The sequence below is a fragment of the Phyllobates terribilis genome, unplaced genomic scaffold (genome assembly GCF_046119375.1).
Source record: "Phyllobates terribilis strain yellow unplaced genomic scaffold, ASM4611937v1 Scaffold_13__5_contigs__length_258822181, whole genome shotgun sequence".
In the NCBI taxonomy this organism is placed as follows: domain Eukaryota; kingdom Metazoa; phylum Chordata; class Amphibia; order Anura; family Dendrobatidae; genus Phyllobates; species Phyllobates terribilis.
In genome coordinates, this window is record NW_027362773.1 from 253885767 (window position 1) to 253902214 (window position 16448).

Genomic DNA, 16448 nt, shown 5'->3' on the forward strand with positions numbered 1-16448 from the left:
TGTACATTTTTATTTTTTTTTCAAAAATGTTGGAAAAGAGAAATCTTATGCGAATGCGCTGTGTCTGGTACTGCAGCACATGTCAGGCAACTGAAAAAAAAATATATATATATTATTTCCACAAAAATAGAAAAACTACAAATTAATAAAGTTACCTTTTTATTTTTATAAACTATACTGTATAAAACAAGTTTTTTTTTTTTTTTTTTATACAAATCAATAATTTCAACAGTATTGACCAGGCTTTTTTAATGCCCTACATTATATTGAACTTTATATATCAAATAGAGTAAAACTGTTAAAGATTAATGTGATTTTATAATTTTGTGATATTCTCTACAGAATGTGCTTGGATGAAGATTTCCTTTCCTCAGTTGTGTTTTTCTCTGGATAAGTACTCCGCTCTCCACTTTTTGTTCAAGTAGATCCATATAAATATCCAAAAGTATTCTGGCATCCGGTGTGCTATAAACATCTAAAATAAGGATTTCATTAGTGAAATTAATGTACTTTCTTATAGATAACATCTATATAATCTTTTACTATACCTCATATTCTACTTTAACCAGCTCCTTGTACACACTCAGAAGAAAACTCCAGAGATATTATTTAAAGCTCCTGGTCCCTAATGTCAAGTCCATTAACTGGTCCACCACCTACAATACTGGTGACTTTCTATTTGGCAAAGGGGAGTTTGGGCACCCAGAGAGCTCAGACATGACCGCACAACAGAGGGTAGATCTAGAGGTTCGGTCAGCTTCGGAGCAGCCCCAGAAGACTGTGAAACATAGAGCATGTGGCTCACACTCCTTACTTAGGTAACCGGCCACTCAGACTGTAGGATGGCCGGTAACATAGGCAAAGAGCTGTACACTATAAAATTCCTCTGTTCTTGAGAAAAGAGAGGATTTTTAGCACCCATTGACTCCCTCACGATGCGATCACAGAATGTGAGTCTGCTGAAGACCCCCGTGCCTGTCATGATAGTACTCCTACCAGTCTGTGGATGGCGTTCATGGGAAAACCATATTTACTATATATTGCAATAAAGTTGTATTGCAATATATAGTATAGGCGATCAGATGATCACAGATTCAAGTTCCATAAGGGGACTAAAAAGAGCAAATAAAAAAAAAATGCAGTGACAGTGACCCTTCAAACAATTCTATGGAAGGTACATAAAAAGTGGAGCATGTATAGGTTTATGTTTTTATTCGCATGGGTGGGTCAGCAACATGACTTATACTGTATTCATACCTCTACGCTCCTTGTTCCTATGACCTATTCATCATATTTACCTTGATGGAGTGAGACCAGTATCCAGTCGTCCTCAGTGACACCCCGATTGTTCTTACGGCGCCGCGTGCATACTCTCTCGCCAGTGCTACAAACAAGGACTTCTTCCTAAGTATTCCAGCAAAGCCTGTCATCTTAGTGACCACAAAGCCAGGACTCAGGCACTGTATAAATATGCCCTGGGAAGAATATTCATAGTGCACTGCTCGAGTGAAACTATCCATGAAAGCCTACAAGAAAATCACAAAAGTATAATAAAGTCTATGAATCTTTTGAAAAATACAACATTGTCCATGAGTAAGTTATTAATGACCTATCCTTAAAAAAGGTCATCTCATAATGAATTACCCAGAGGAGACTGTGAGAAGCCTTTTATGGTTGAATTGTTGCAAAGAAGCTGCTACTGAGGATCACAAACAAAAAGAGGTGTCACGCACAGTGTAGGAAAGACAAAGTGCAACACGAAAGGATGAGGGGAAGGGAGGCCAGATACTAGGGAAAGGGGGGGGGGGAAAGCCTCCTAGTCTGATCTAAAATCACCCTGTCTTCCCTACTGTCCCTATAATGTTTCCTCACCAATCACCACACAGGAAACCTAAGCCCTGGATCTCTCTAGAGCTAGGCTCTGAATAGGGAAAGGGGGATGACCACTAGTCAGTCCCCACTAACAACTAAAGACAACAAGGGAGACAAGCATGGGGGAAAGTAACTTAGCTTGAGCCGACTTCAGAGAGATTACACCAAACATCCTCCATGCACCAGAGAGGAAGTAAGCAGACTGCAATAGATCCAAGCCTTCACAAGGGAATATGTGAATCTCACTGGTGCCTCCCTGTAGCAAACTGAAAGTATTTAAACACCCAGGCCAGGGTAACCGCTGCGTCCTAGAGTAAGACAGATTTAAGAAGGTGTCTGTAATGCCAAACAAAGTGACCTTCTGCAAACAGCTTCAGAACGACTGTCTGCTACATCTGACACACCTGTGACATGAGGAGACTTGTTAGGTGGTTTGTAAATTTGTGGTGCTCACCATGAAGCATGGAAGAGGAGGTGTGATGGTGTTGGTGTGCTGTGCTGGTGATACTGTTGATGATTTATTACAAATTCAAGGCATACTTACCCAACATGGCTACCACAGCATTCTGCAATGACATGCCATCCCATCCGGTTTGCACATAGTGGTACCATCACTTGTGTTGCAACTTTATAATGGCCCAAACCACATCTCCAGGCTACAAGGGAGAGGGATGGACCAGGGTTTTGTTTTATCCAACTGCTTGTGGTCTTCAAAAAGAAGCCCACAGAGATGAGTTGATGACTCTGCCCTCTTGACTTAATAAGACTGTAATTATGTATAGGGAAAAGAAGGCCATATCTCAAGAAACAGGAAGAAAAGAAAAACTTTGCCAGATTCAGGAGAATATTGGCATTTACATAAGTTAAACATTTGTGTATTTCTGGCAAAATGAAAATGTAGTATATTTTTTTATAGGAGCATCGCTTAATTATGAGATGTGAGCTTTTCCTGCCCACTTAATGTTGACTGACAGTTTTCTACTCATGCACCGTAGGACTCTTAGGGTATGTGCACACAACGTCTTTTAGACACTGGCGTACCGGTCTGGTTTAGCAAGAGGAAGGACACCTGTGGTGTTTTTCCTGAAGCATCTTTTTTGGAGTCCTTTGTGTTTTGCGTCTACCTTATGGTTGGCATTTTTTTTAACATTATACAATGGTGAAAGGCTTCCAAGTGGAAACCAATTGACGAATGCACAAGTCACTTCTCATAACTGCTCTGAGTCTTTACAAATATGAGGCAGCTAAAAGAAGCTAAAAAAAACTGAACATATGAACAGTGAGTCGTTTTGACTTTACACTGCATATGTTCATCCTTTTTAGGATTTTTAAGCTTTTTTTCAGGTGGATTTCGGTGCAGACCCGTCTGAAAAAAACTCTTAAGTCACTCTGCTGGCAGCAGTATGATTTTACAAACCTACAGAATATTTACATATATAATCAAAGACCCCACCAGATGTTCTATTTGCTCCTGGTGGTAATTAGAAGTGACACAGATTAGTTCAATAAAATAGTTTTCTATTTGAAAATATTTTTAAAAAGTTATTATATTAAAAAACAGAAAAAGGTGCAGGAAAAAAGGTACAGGAGCTGTCATTTACAGAAAGTGAAAGCGATAATTGTAAATACAATCTTAATTATAGTTCTAAACCGTATTCAAAAAAATGTATATTTATCTAAGTTTTCATTTGTACATTGCCCCTTGGCTTGAACTACTAATGCACAGTGCCCTAAACAATATTAGGATACTGTTTTACTGCTGACCCTCCAGATACAAAAATATGCTATTTTAGGCTCAAAGGCCATATATTAATTAAACCTAGGAGGTTAAGTTTCGTGCATAAAAGGTGCTAGTGCAATGGCAAATATAATTTTGTTCCATGCATTTTATTGCATACTGCCCACTGGCCTCAAAAATAGTATACATTCCCCAAAATCTCAGTCCTATATTACTGCAGAACCTTCATGGGGAGTCACATCATTTGGGCTCACAGGTGCATGTGAAAATATAAAGGTCAAGCTGGATATCACAGGGACTCTTTTTTATAAAGACATATGTGGCGCCCTGCTACGTCTAGGTGCCACAGAACCCAGTAGGGTGTATGGATGGACTTCTCCACAAGAGGCCCTCACTACATTCAAACACCTCCACCCTTCCACCTCAGACCAGCAGAGGGAGCCCGTTAGGGACATATATATAGGGAAGGTGGAGCCAGGCAGCTCAGTTAGTGTTTAGGTACAGTTGAGTGTGCTGAGTGAGAGAGCAGCACACAGGCTGCTCTGTGAGGCAAGTCTAGGCCTCCAGCATGCACTGAAGCCTAGTGAGGGCGCCGAGTGTGGCCGAAGGCGAGAGGAGAAGGAAGAAGTAGCAAGGGGGCAGAGGAGCATACCAGGCTCACCCCGAGATATATACCGGACACCGGGTCTGCGCCTACGGGGTCCCTTTATACCCAGTAGGGACCACCGGAATCCCTGGAGAACTACAGGTCCCAGGTTTACCAAATGTTGACTACAGTACCAGGGCTAGGAGTCACAGAGGCCCCAGCGACCAGGGAGAGTGATCTCTAGGAGAAGGCCCTATCACCAGGTCAACAGGTGCAAGAGAGAGACAGTAACCAAGCTAGGCCTAGCTCCAGGCAGGTCAGAAGCTTAGCGAGTAAAGCCACGGATCAGGAGGCCCTATACCCGCTCACTGGGGAGTGTCCAAAAGTGCACCCTTCATCCGGAGTACCCTGGACCGTGCCTGTATCATCACCAGTAAAGGTACTGAAGCTTATCCCCGTGTGAGTGTTCGTCTTTCCTCTGGGACCGTCCTGCACCACCATCCATTACATTCCACGCTGCCCTGAGGCCCGCTCCACCTGTGGGGAGCCATTCCATCATAAGCTGCCCTACCATCTGCCTCAGAGGACTGCTCCGCAGCGGCGGCCCCCTTTAGCCGCAATCCACATGTGGCATCACAAACTTTCCAAATTTCCTATAAATAATCCCCCCTTTTCATTGACCGCCCTGGGTCACGGACAGGGCCAGCCACCATGATATTCCCCATACCGGCATCCATAGGCCCAGCTGCCGAGTACCCCAAGGCCCAGGGGGCGCGTCACATACCCTCAGTATTATGAAGACATATGAGCTGTAACACCTGAGGGATAGGAGACTTACATATATGTGTCACCCGGGCCTGGATGCCACAAATTTTTAATAAAGCTGTGTCTGAGAGCAAGGGGGAGGTTCCTTGATTAGGGACCATTAGCATGCAGCACCTCCTGTCCCAGGCCAGTAGGGGGAGCAGGCTGCCCCTATAAAAGCTGTAACTGGGGGCAGGGTTAGAGAGAACTGGACGACCTGTCTCTGAAGTGAGAGGCGTCCCAGAGAAGGGAGAGTCAGTTCAGCTGTAGCTGAGGAGGTCGTGTGGCAGTAGAGGAGCCACGAGCCAGGGACGGAAGGCGAGGTGAGCCTGTCCTGGCTGAGAGAGAAACTGATCTACCGGACTTTGGTGTCCGAGGCTGTTAGGATTCCAAGTCCTACAGCAAATAACCAGCACGCAGGGGATTGGCCACGGCCCAGGGGGCGAGTCATATATATACAAGAAACTAGTAGAACCTAAGTTGTTTTTACCTGATTCAAAATCACTATCTGTCAGTGTGGGAGCTCCTGCACACCGCCCCGACGTGCACGTTTCGCCCAGCTTCTTTGGGGGGCGTGTCTAGCTACAGGGGAGTGCTCAATTAAATACTAGAACTGACCAATGAAAAAAGCCATATATGTGGCGTCATTTGTTGCCGGCAGAAAGGGTAGCCAATGGGAAAATTCAATATAAGTGGCATCACTTGTTGGTATTTACGGCGCATGCGCCGACTGATCTGAATGTTTTTTGATGTGGAGTCCGGAAGATCGGTCACGTGACACAGCCACTCCGCCCCCATGCCCCGGGGCTGGGGAGGAAGGAGTGACAAGCCTCTCTGGACCGCGATTACGGACTCCCTATACATTCACAGTCAGGGCATGCGCTCTCACTGCAACAACAGCACGGGCCATTCTAATTAAGGGTAAAGAGATAAGTTAGAAAGGATTTCTAACACTGAATTGTGTATTTCAAAGGAGTTAATCATGAAAAACTTGATAAACATACATATTAAATCTCATAACATCTTAAAACATACAGAATTTACTCAGCAAGATTTAAAAAATTCAATCATTTAGAAAAATGCCAGTATGTGACTTATAATTATAAATATCATAAATATGTGTTTATTAATAAATTTATTAAAAATCAGTGTGCAAAAAATGGGTAAGAAAAAGTGTGATATAATGTGACTTGAAAAGTGAAAAGGTGCCATTATTAATATTAATGCTGAATGTAATAATTGCATGATAATTATCCCCGTAAATAGTGCACATGTTGTGACGAAGTAAATAACATTAATTTATAATAGTGAAAAAATAAATGATGAAATTTAATGAATGAATAAATAATTAATGATAGTGTTTTGTTTGTTTTTTTGTGATCAATTATTACCGAAAAAATAATAAAAAGATGATGAAAAATAATAAAAAGATGATGAAAAAAAAAATGATTAAAAAAAAATTGACGTGGGGCTTCGCACTATATTTGTGTCCAGCCAGGTACAGCAGGCAGGAACAGGCTGCGCCCAACCACCAGCTGCCTATTTGTACCTGGCCGGACACAACAATATAGGGAAGCCCTTTTTTTCTTTATTATTTCATGAATTTCATGAAATAATTTAAAAAAAAAATACGTGGGGCTTCTCCCTATTTGTGTGTCCAGCCAGGTACAACTAGGCAGCTGGGGGCTGGAATCTGCAGCTCAGGGGGGCCCAAGCTTTCTGCCCCCCCCCCGGTGCAAATTGCAGTCCGCAGCCACCCCGGAAAATGGCGCGTTCATAGAAGCTGGATGCTGTACCTGGCTGGCATACAAAAATATGGCAAAGCCCACGTCAAAATTTTTGGGAAAAATTAATGAAAAAATAAATAATAATTTAGGGACTGCATCTTTATTAACTCCTCAAATGTCATTTAGTGTTAAAATAAAGGATTTATTTAAAAAAAAATTGGCGTGGGATCCCCCATAATTTTAGGCTCTAGCGGAGGTTAAGCAGACGGCTGGGGCAGATGTTTAAAGCCTGGGAAGTGGGTAATACCCACGGAGCTTCCCAGGCTACTAATATCAGCCCCCAGCTGAATACCTAGCCTTTAATAGCTATTAAAATGGGGGACCCCCCCAAAAAATGACGTGGGGTACCCCCTATTTAATAGCTAGCAAAGGCTAGGCGGACAGCTGGGGGCTGATATTAATAGCCCAGGAAGGGTGTCATGAATATTGGCCCCCTCCCAGGCTAGAAACACCAGCCGTCAGCCGCCCCAGAAATGGCGCATCCATAGGATGCGCCAATTCTGGCACTTAGCCTCGCTCTTCCACGCTGCCCTGGTGCGGTGGCAGGGGGTAATAGTGGTGGGGTTCATGTCAGCGCCAGCTGCCATGAAGCCCTGGTTAGTAATGATGGGCGTCTATAAGACACCCCCATTACTAACCTACAAAGTGTTAAAAAGAAAAAACACACTACACCCAGAAAAAAATAATTTATTTGAAATAAAACACACAATTTTATTTAATTCTTAGTTTACTAAAAAAAAATAGTTACCTGTCCACGTTCCTGCGCTGATCTCCCATGCACAGCTGTCACATCTGGAGATGGTGACAGCTGTGCATGGCTGCTGTAAGCTCACACTGCCGGGAACACGTCCGCTCCCGGCAGCGGGAGCCACTGACTGAAGTCACCGGAGTGCATTCAGGCAGCGCAGCTCCGGAGACCTCCTTTACGGCACTGCTGTACCGTGGGAATTTCTCACGATACAGCAGGGCCGTAAAGGAGCTAACCGGAACAGCGCTGCTTTAACTCCGGCGAACCCGCTTATGCAATGACGGGGCTGCTTTACGGCCCCGTCATTCTAGCGGCGGCGGCGGTTCAGAGCGGTCACATTCTATGTGGCTGCTCTAAACTGGAGATCATCGTGGGACACTCGTGGACTACTACGGAGGGGTAAGGATAAGGTTGTGGTTTATTATTTTATATTTTATTACAGGAGATCGATGGCTTCGGGGAATTAGGTGTCTAGGTGAGTATAGGTGTAGTTTTTTATTTTTTACTTTATTTTAGGTGGCGATCGGCGGGGACAGGTAATGTATAAACTAATTTATTTTAGGTAACCACTGGCCACCAATGACATGTATTTAAAATTTATTGGGGACACAGTAGGGCAATTTAAATAGCAGGATCAGGCTGATGGGAACTACTGTTCCCATCGAGCTGATCCTGCTGGCACGAGTGGACGGAGGACAGACATAGGCCGATGGTAGTAGTAGTGTCACATCGGCCTATGTCTGCCTGCACGCACACACCCGCAGACATCGCACAGACACCGCACACACTCGCAGACACACGCACAGACACCCCGCACACACTCGCAGACACCGCGCACAGACACCCACACACACTAATCATAACGGGCTGATGGTCTGGGAGGTGAGGCTGACCTGTGCCGCCGTGGGAAAGTTCATGTGAGTTCATGCAATGCAGTCAAGCATGAACTCACGTGAACCCTCTGAGGGCACCGCGGCTACTTCAAATGAACAGCTGATCAGCATCACCTGATACCTCAGCTGTTCATTTGAAATAACCGGCGGGAAAGCGCAGCACAGAACGGGAAAGCCGGCGGTGAAGTCTTTTCACTGCCGGCTTCCCCGCCCGGGTCCTTCGCTCCCCGCTCCTTGGTGCTGCGCTCCCCGCCCGGTCCTAACTTACGATCGGGATGGGAGGTGGCGAGGGGAGCGGAGGATCGGGGTGGTAGGCTGCGGGGAAGCAGTATGGGGCTGTGTGATTGTTTAAAAGCCGGTGGCTTTTTACCGCCCGCCGGCTTTTAAACGATCAGGAGAATTCTCCCACGCTGGGATGGCATTCTGATGACAGGCTGGGTCTCAGCTGAGCGCTGCCATCCAGCTTGTCATCCTTCAGAGACACTGCAGAGCGCAGGCATTAAGGGAACTTCCGATTCCGGTATTCGATATTGTAAAAGTATCGGAATTAAGTATCGGAATTCCGATACCGCGAATATCGACCGATACCCGATATTTCAGTATCGGAATGCTCAACACTAGTTATGAGATTTAATATGTATATTTATCAAGTTTTTCATGATTAGACACTCCTTTGAAATACACAATTCAGTGTTAGAAATCCTTTCTAACTTATCTCTTTACCCTTAATTAGAATGGCCCGTGCTGTTGTTGCGGTGAGAGCGCATGCCCTGACTGTGAATGTATAGGGAGTCCGTAATCGCGGTCCAGAGAGGCTTGTCACTCCTTCCTCCCCAGCCCCAGGGCATGGGGGGCGGAGTGGCTGTGTCACGTGACCGGACTCCACATCAAAATACATTCAGATCAGTCGGCTCATGCGCCGTAAATACCAGCAAGTGACGCCACTTATATTGAATTTTCCCATTGGCTGCCCTTTCTGCCGGCAACAAATGACGCCACATATATGGCTTTTTTCATTGGTTAGTTCTAGTATTTAATTGAGCACGCCCCTGTAGCTAGACATGCCCCCCGAAGAAGCTGGGCGAAGCGTGCACGTCGGTGCTGTGTGCAGGAGCTCCCACACTGACAGCATAGCGATTTTGAATCAGGTAAAAACAACTTAGGTTCTACTAGTTTCTTGTATATATATGTAAGTCTCCTATCCGTCAGGTGTTACAGCTGATATGTCTTGATAATACTGAGGGTATGTCTTTATAAAAAAGAGTCCCTGTGATATCCAGCTTGACCTTTATATTTTCACATGCACCTGTGAGCCCAAATGATGTGACTCCCCATGAAGGTCCTGCAGTAATATAGGACTGAGATTTTGGGGAATGCATACTATTTTTTGAGGCCAGTGGGCAGTATGCAATAAAATGCATGGGACAAAATTATATTTGCAATTGCACTAGCACCTTTTATGCACGAAACTTAACCTCCTAAGTTTAATTAATATATGGCCTTTGAGCCTAAAATAGCATATTTTTGTGTCTGGAGGGTCAGCAATAAAGCAGTATCCTAATATTGTTTCGGGCACTGTGCATTAGTAGTTCAAGCCAAGGGGCAATGTGCAAATGAAAACTTAGATAAATATACATTTTTTGAATACAAATAATATTTTCAAATAAAAAACTATTTTATTGAACTAATCTGTGTCACTTCTAATTACCACCAGGAGCAAATAGAACATCTGGTGGGGTCTTTGATTATATCTATTCATTTGAGAAGTGTCAATTCAGTGTTTCCAGGTATTGTGGTAAAAATAAGGACATTTTTTGATTAAAAGAATATTTACAGGTATCACACTGCTGAAATCAACAAATTTCCCAGCTGCTCTCACAAAACAGCAGAGTAAATGTGGTGATACACTACTGAAGAATATGTATATTTTTGTTTTAGATGAACCATTAAATATACCTTGGAGGCAGCATAGACCGTCATCAGAGGAATGGGTTTCCAAGATGTTATCGAGGAGACGTTGATTATTGCTCCCCTCTTCCGCTGTAACATACCAGGCAGCACCGTATACACCATCATTACCGCCGCCACAATGTTGACATTGATGATCTCAAGACTTTTTTCTTCCGGAACTTCAATGAGGCAGGCTGGATAATCATAAAACACTCCTGCATTGTTCACCAGAATCCCGACATCTACATCTACCAGAGCTTCCTTAATGGATGGGAAGACTTCAGGGCCCTTGTTGAAATCAGCAATTATGATACGAGTTTTCACCCCGTAGGTTGCTGTTATGGCCTCAGATACATTTTGAAGCTTCTGGATGCTGCGGCCTATCAAGATTATGTTCACTCCATGACTGGCCAACTCCTCAGCATAGGCTTTGCCAATACCATCTGAGCCTCCTGGGGTCACCAAAAAAAAGGAAAAGCAAAAAAACAACAACCATATTATTATTGTATTGAATGAAAAGTACAGCATTTCAAAAGAATCAGCAAAAAAAGGTGAACTATGGCAAACAGCAAGTGGCACAAAACATTTGGTGGACTCCATACACATTGCTTTGTGGAATGCATGAGGCCTATCAGTAGTCTACTGCCCGGTAACCCAGCGAACAACATTTCTAAAGGATTTCTTCAGTGTTTTCAGTAAAATGTTTATATTGTTTTAACCCTTTTTGCATTTATTTTGTATAACTACTTTCTAAAAGCCATAACTTTTAAATTTTCCATCAAAGTAGGGGCTTGGCTTTGGAACATGCCTAAAACTGTGAACATTTGGTTTTCTTTTTATTGTGAAGCAAACAAGTCGAACAAAATAACTGTAAACGTCCGTGTGCATAACTATTCACCCCCCTAAAGTCAGTACTTTGTAGAGCCTACTTTTGTGGAAACTACAGCTGAAAGTCGTTTTGGATAAGGCTCTATGAGCTTTCCACATCTTGATTTTGGCCTTTTTTTCATTCCTCAAGACAAAACTTTCAAGTTAGATGGTTTCCTCTGGTGAACAACAGCAATCTTCAAGTCTGACTACAGATTCTCAATAGGAATAAGGTCTGGGCTTTAACTAGGCCACTTCAAAACATTTACACATTTCCCCTTAAACCACTTGATTGTTGCTTTAGCAGTATGCTTTGGGTCATTGTTTTGTTGAAAGGTGAACCTACGTCCAAGTCTCAAATCACAGGCAGACTGAAACAGGTTTTGCTCAAGAATATCTCTGTATTTTGCACCATCCATCTTCACCTTGAGACAATTTTCACTGATGCTGCTGCCGAAAAACATCCCCTCAAGATCATTTGGCCACCACCATGTTTCACTATGGGAATGGTGTTATTGGGGTAATGAGCTGTGTTGGTTTGGTGCCAGACAAAGTGTTTACCTTGGTGGCCAAAAAGTTAAGTTTTGGTCTCATCTGAACACAGCACCTTCCTCCAAACATTTAGGGAGTCTCCTACATGTACAGTGGTGTGAAAACGTGTGTGCCCTTACCTGATTTCTTATTTTTTTGCATGTCTGTCACACTTAAATGTATCAGATCATAAAAAGATTAAATTTTAGACAAAGATAAGACAAGTAAAAAAAAAAACAGTTTTTAAATGAGTGTTTTCTTATTAAGGGAAAAAGAAATTCAAGCATACAGGGCCCTGTGTGAAAAAGTGATGACCCCCTAAATATAAAAACTGGTTAATCCACCCTTAGCATCAACAACTGCAATCAAGCATTTGCGATAACTGGCAATGAGTCTTTTACAACACTCTAGAGGAATTTTGGCCCACTCATCTTTTGCAAAATTGTTGTAATTCAGCCACATTGGAAGGTTTCCGAGCATGTGCCGTCTTTTTAAGGTCATGCGTCAGCATCTCAATCGGGTTAAAGTCAGGACTTTGACTAGGCCACTCTAAAGTCTTAATTTGTTTTTCTTAAGCCAATCAGAGGTGGACTTGCTGGTGTGTTGTGGATCATTGTCCTGCTGCATAACCTAAGTGCGCTTCAGCTTGAGGTCACGAACAGATGGCCGGACATTCTCCTCATAGGTAGATTATAATGAGGGCAATCTGGGCTACCGCCCGGGGCCCCGGGGGGTCCATGGCCAGATTGCCCTCATTATAATATGTGCGGCGTCATGGCACATACCGGCAGACAGTGGTGGTAGGCCCCCGGACCGCTTCCCCAGCAGCGGCGCACGGCCGCTACTTCCTCTTCGGCTGGGCCAGCACTGCACCTGTTAACTTCCCTGTGTGCTGGCCCGGCCGCGTCACAGCTAGGAGACACAGCCCTGTGCACGGCCGTGTCTGTTAGCATGTTGTCACGCAGTGCACGCTGCACTGCTGCACCGGAGAGGAGCAGGAGGACTGGAGCCGGGGGATGGTGAGTGTGTGTGAGTGTGTGTGTGAGTGTGTGTGTTTGTGAGTGATTGAGTGAGTGAGTGTGTGTGTGCAGGCAGATATCATTGTGTGATGTCTGTTTATATGTATTTTTGTGTTTGAAATGTGTTTATGCGTGTATGTATATGTCTGTATATGTTTGTGTATGTGCATGACTGCGTGCGGCCTCCCGCTGTTTCTGGGGGGTGCCGTGCGACCTCCCGCTGTCTCTGGGGGGGGCGCCGTGCGGCCCCCTACTGTCTCTGGCGGGGGTGCCGTGAGGCCTCCCGCTGTCTCTGGGGGGGGGCGCCGTGCGGCCTCCCGCTGTCTCTGGGGGGGCGCAGTGCAGCCTTCTGCTGTCTCTGGGGGGGCACCGGGCGGCCTCCCGCTGTGTATAGATGATGCCGTGTAGCCTCCTGCTGTGTATAGATGGCTATGTGCGTCCTCCCGCTGTGTATAGATGGCACCCTGCAGCCTCCTGCTGTGTATAGATGGCTACGTTCGGCCTCCTGCTGTGTATAGTTTGCTACGTGCGGCCTCCTGCTGTATATAGATGGCCACGTGCGGCCTCCCGCTGTATATAGATGGCACCGTGCGGCCTCCCGCTGTGTATAGATAGCTACGTGCGGCCTCCCGCTGTGTATAGATTGCACTGTGCGGCCTCCCGCTGTGTATAGATGGTGCCGTGTGGCCCCCTACTGTGTATAGATGGCGCCGTGCGGCCCCCTGCTGGGTATAGATGGCTACGTACGGCCTCCTGCTGTGTATTGATGGCACCGTGTGGTCTCCTGCTGTGCATAAATGGCTACATGTGACCTCCTGCTGTGTATAGATGGTGCCGTGCGGCTTCCTGCTGTATATAGATGGCTACATGCGGCCTCCTGCTGTGTATAGATGGCTACGTGCGGCCTCCTGCTGTGTATTGATGGCACCGTGCGGTCTCCTGCTGTGCATAGATGGCTACATGCGACCTCCTGCTGTGTATAGATGGTGCCGTGAGGCTTCCTGCTGTGTATAGATGGCTACTTGCGGCCTCCCGCTGTGTATAGATGGCGCCGTGCAGCCTCCTGCTGTGTATAGATGGCTACGTTCGGCCTCCTGCTGTGTATAGATGGCTACATTCGGCCTCCCGCTGTGTATAGATGGCTACGTGCGGCCTCCCACTGTGTATAGATGGCTACGTGCGGCCTTCTGCTGTGTATAGATTGCTACGTGTGGCCTCCTGCTGTGTATAGATGGCTACGTGCGGCCTCCCGCTGTATATAGATGGCTACGTGCGGCGTCCCGCTGTGTATAGATGGCACCGTGTGGCCTCCCGCTGTGTATAGATGGCACCGTGCGGCCTCCCGCTGTGTATAGATGGCACCGTGCGGCCTCCCGCTGTGTATAGATAGCTACGTGCGGCCTCCCGCTGTTTATAGATGGCACCGTGCGGCCTCCCGCTGTGTATAGATGGCGCCGTGCGGCCCCCTGCTGTGTATAGATGGCGCCATGCGGCCCCCTGCTGTGTATAGATGGCTACGTGTGGCCTCCCGCTGTATATAGATGGCTACATACGGCCTCCTGCTGTGTACAGATGGCACCGTGCGGCCTCCTGCTGCGTATAGATGGCTACGTGCGGCCTCCTGCTGTGTATTGATGGCACCGTGCGGTCTCCTGCTGTGCATAGATAGCTACGTGTGACCTCCTGCTGTGTATAGATGGCTACGTGTGCTCAATATTAAGTCATACGGGGGGGGGTGCCGCGAGGCCTCCCGCTGTCTCTGGGGGGGCGCCGTGCGGCATACACTGATGACAGCTCTATACTCCATGTATATACTATACACTGTACTCCATGTATATACTATACACTGATGACAGCTCTATACTCCATGTATATACTATACACTGATGACAGCCCTATACTCCATGTATATACTATACACTGATGACAGCCCTATACTCCATGTATATACTATACACTGATGACAGCTCTATACTCCATGTATATACTATACACTGATGACAGCTCTATACTCCATGTATATACTATACACTGATGACAGCCCTATACTCCATGTATATACTATACACTGATGACAGCCCTATACTCCATTTATATACTATACACTGATGACAGCTCTATACTCCATGTATATACTATACACTGATGACAGCTCTATACTCCATGTATATACTATACACTGATGACAGCCCTATACTCCATTTATATACTATACACTGATGACAGCTCTATACTCCATGTATATACTATACACTGATGACAGCTCTATACTCCATGTATATACTATACACTGATGACAGCCCTATACTCCATGTATATACTATACACTGATGACAGCTCTATACTCCATGTATATACTATACACTGATGACAGCTCTATACTCCATGAATAAACTATACACTGATGACAGCTCTATACTCCATGTATATACTATACACTGATGACAGCTCTGTACTCCATGTATATACTATACACTGATGACATCTCTATACTCCATGTATATACTATACACTGATGACAGCCCTATACACCATGTATATACTATACACTGATGACAGCTCTATACTCCATGTATATACTATACACTGATGACAGCCCTATACACCATGTATATACTATACACTGGTGACAGCTCTATACTCCATGTATATACTATACACTGATGACAGCTCTGTATAGATGGCTACGTGCGGCCTCCTACTGTGTATTGATGGCACCGTGCGGTCTCCTGCTGTGCATAGATGGCTACGTGCGACCTCCTGCTGTGTATAGATGGATACGTGTGCTCAATATTAAGTCATACGGGAGGGGTGCCGCGAGGCCTCCCGCTGTCTCTGGGGGGGGTGCCGTGCGGCCTCCCGCTGTCTCTGGGGGGGGCGCCGTGCAGCCTTCCGCTGTCTCTGGGGGGGGCGCCGTGCTTCCTCCCGCTGTGTATAGATGGCTACGTGCGGCCTCCCGCTGTGTATAGATGGCTACGTGCAGCCTCCTGCTGTGTATAGATGGCGCCGCACGGCCTCCTGCTGTGTATAGATGGCTACGTGTGGCCTCCCGCTGTGTATAGATGGCGCCGAGCAGCCTCCTGCTGTGTATAGATGGCTACGTGCGGCCTCCTGCTGTGTATAGATGGCTACGTGCGGCCTCCCGCTGTGTATAGATGGCTATGTGCGGCCTCCCACTGTGTATAGATGGCGCTGTGCGGCCTCCCGCTGTGTATAGATGGCGCTGTGTGGCCTCCCGCTGTGTATAGATGGCGCCGTGCGGCCTCCTGCTGTGTATAGATCGTGCCTTGTGGCCTCCTGCAGTGTATAGATGGCGCCATGCAGCCTCCTGCTGTGTAAAGATGAAGCTGTGGGCGTTCCTGCTGTGTATAGATGGCGCCGTGTGGCCTCCCGCTGTATATAAATTGCGCCATGCGGCCTCCTGCTGTGTATAGATGGCACCGTGCGGCCTCCCGCTGTGTATAGATGGCACCGTGCGGCCTTCCGCTGTGTTTAGATGGCACCGTGCGGCCTCCTGATGTGTATAGAAGACTACGTATGGCCCCCCTGCTGTGTATAGATGGCACCGTGTGGCATTCTGCTGTGTATAGATGGCACTGTGCAGCCTCCCGCTGTGTAAAGATGGCACCGCGCGGCCTCCTGCTGTGTGTAGA

General features: G+C 46.1%; 1 protein-coding gene across 4 annotated transcripts in view; it reads right to left on the minus strand.

Annotated features, from left to right (window-relative positions):
• Positions 1-239: 239 nt before the first annotated feature.
• The window catches only part of LOC141174467 (inactive hydroxysteroid dehydrogenase-like protein 1), a 177650-nt gene continuing 161441 nt past the window's right edge, over positions 240-16448 (minus strand). For 2 of the 4 annotated variants that reach the window (XM_073659402.1, XM_073659403.1), the window contains exons 4-6: positions 10385-10830; positions 1299-1526; positions 240-475 (exon numbers count right to left, since the gene is read on the minus strand). In XM_073659402.1, coding sequence (XP_073515503.1) covers positions 371-475; positions 1299-1526; positions 10385-10830 — 779 coding nt within the window. In that variant the 3' untranslated portion in view covers positions 240-370. The remainder of the gene's footprint in view (positions 476-1298; positions 1527-10384; positions 10831-16448) is intronic. The other 2 variants (XM_073659401.1, XM_073659400.1) reach the window with 2 other exon arrangements.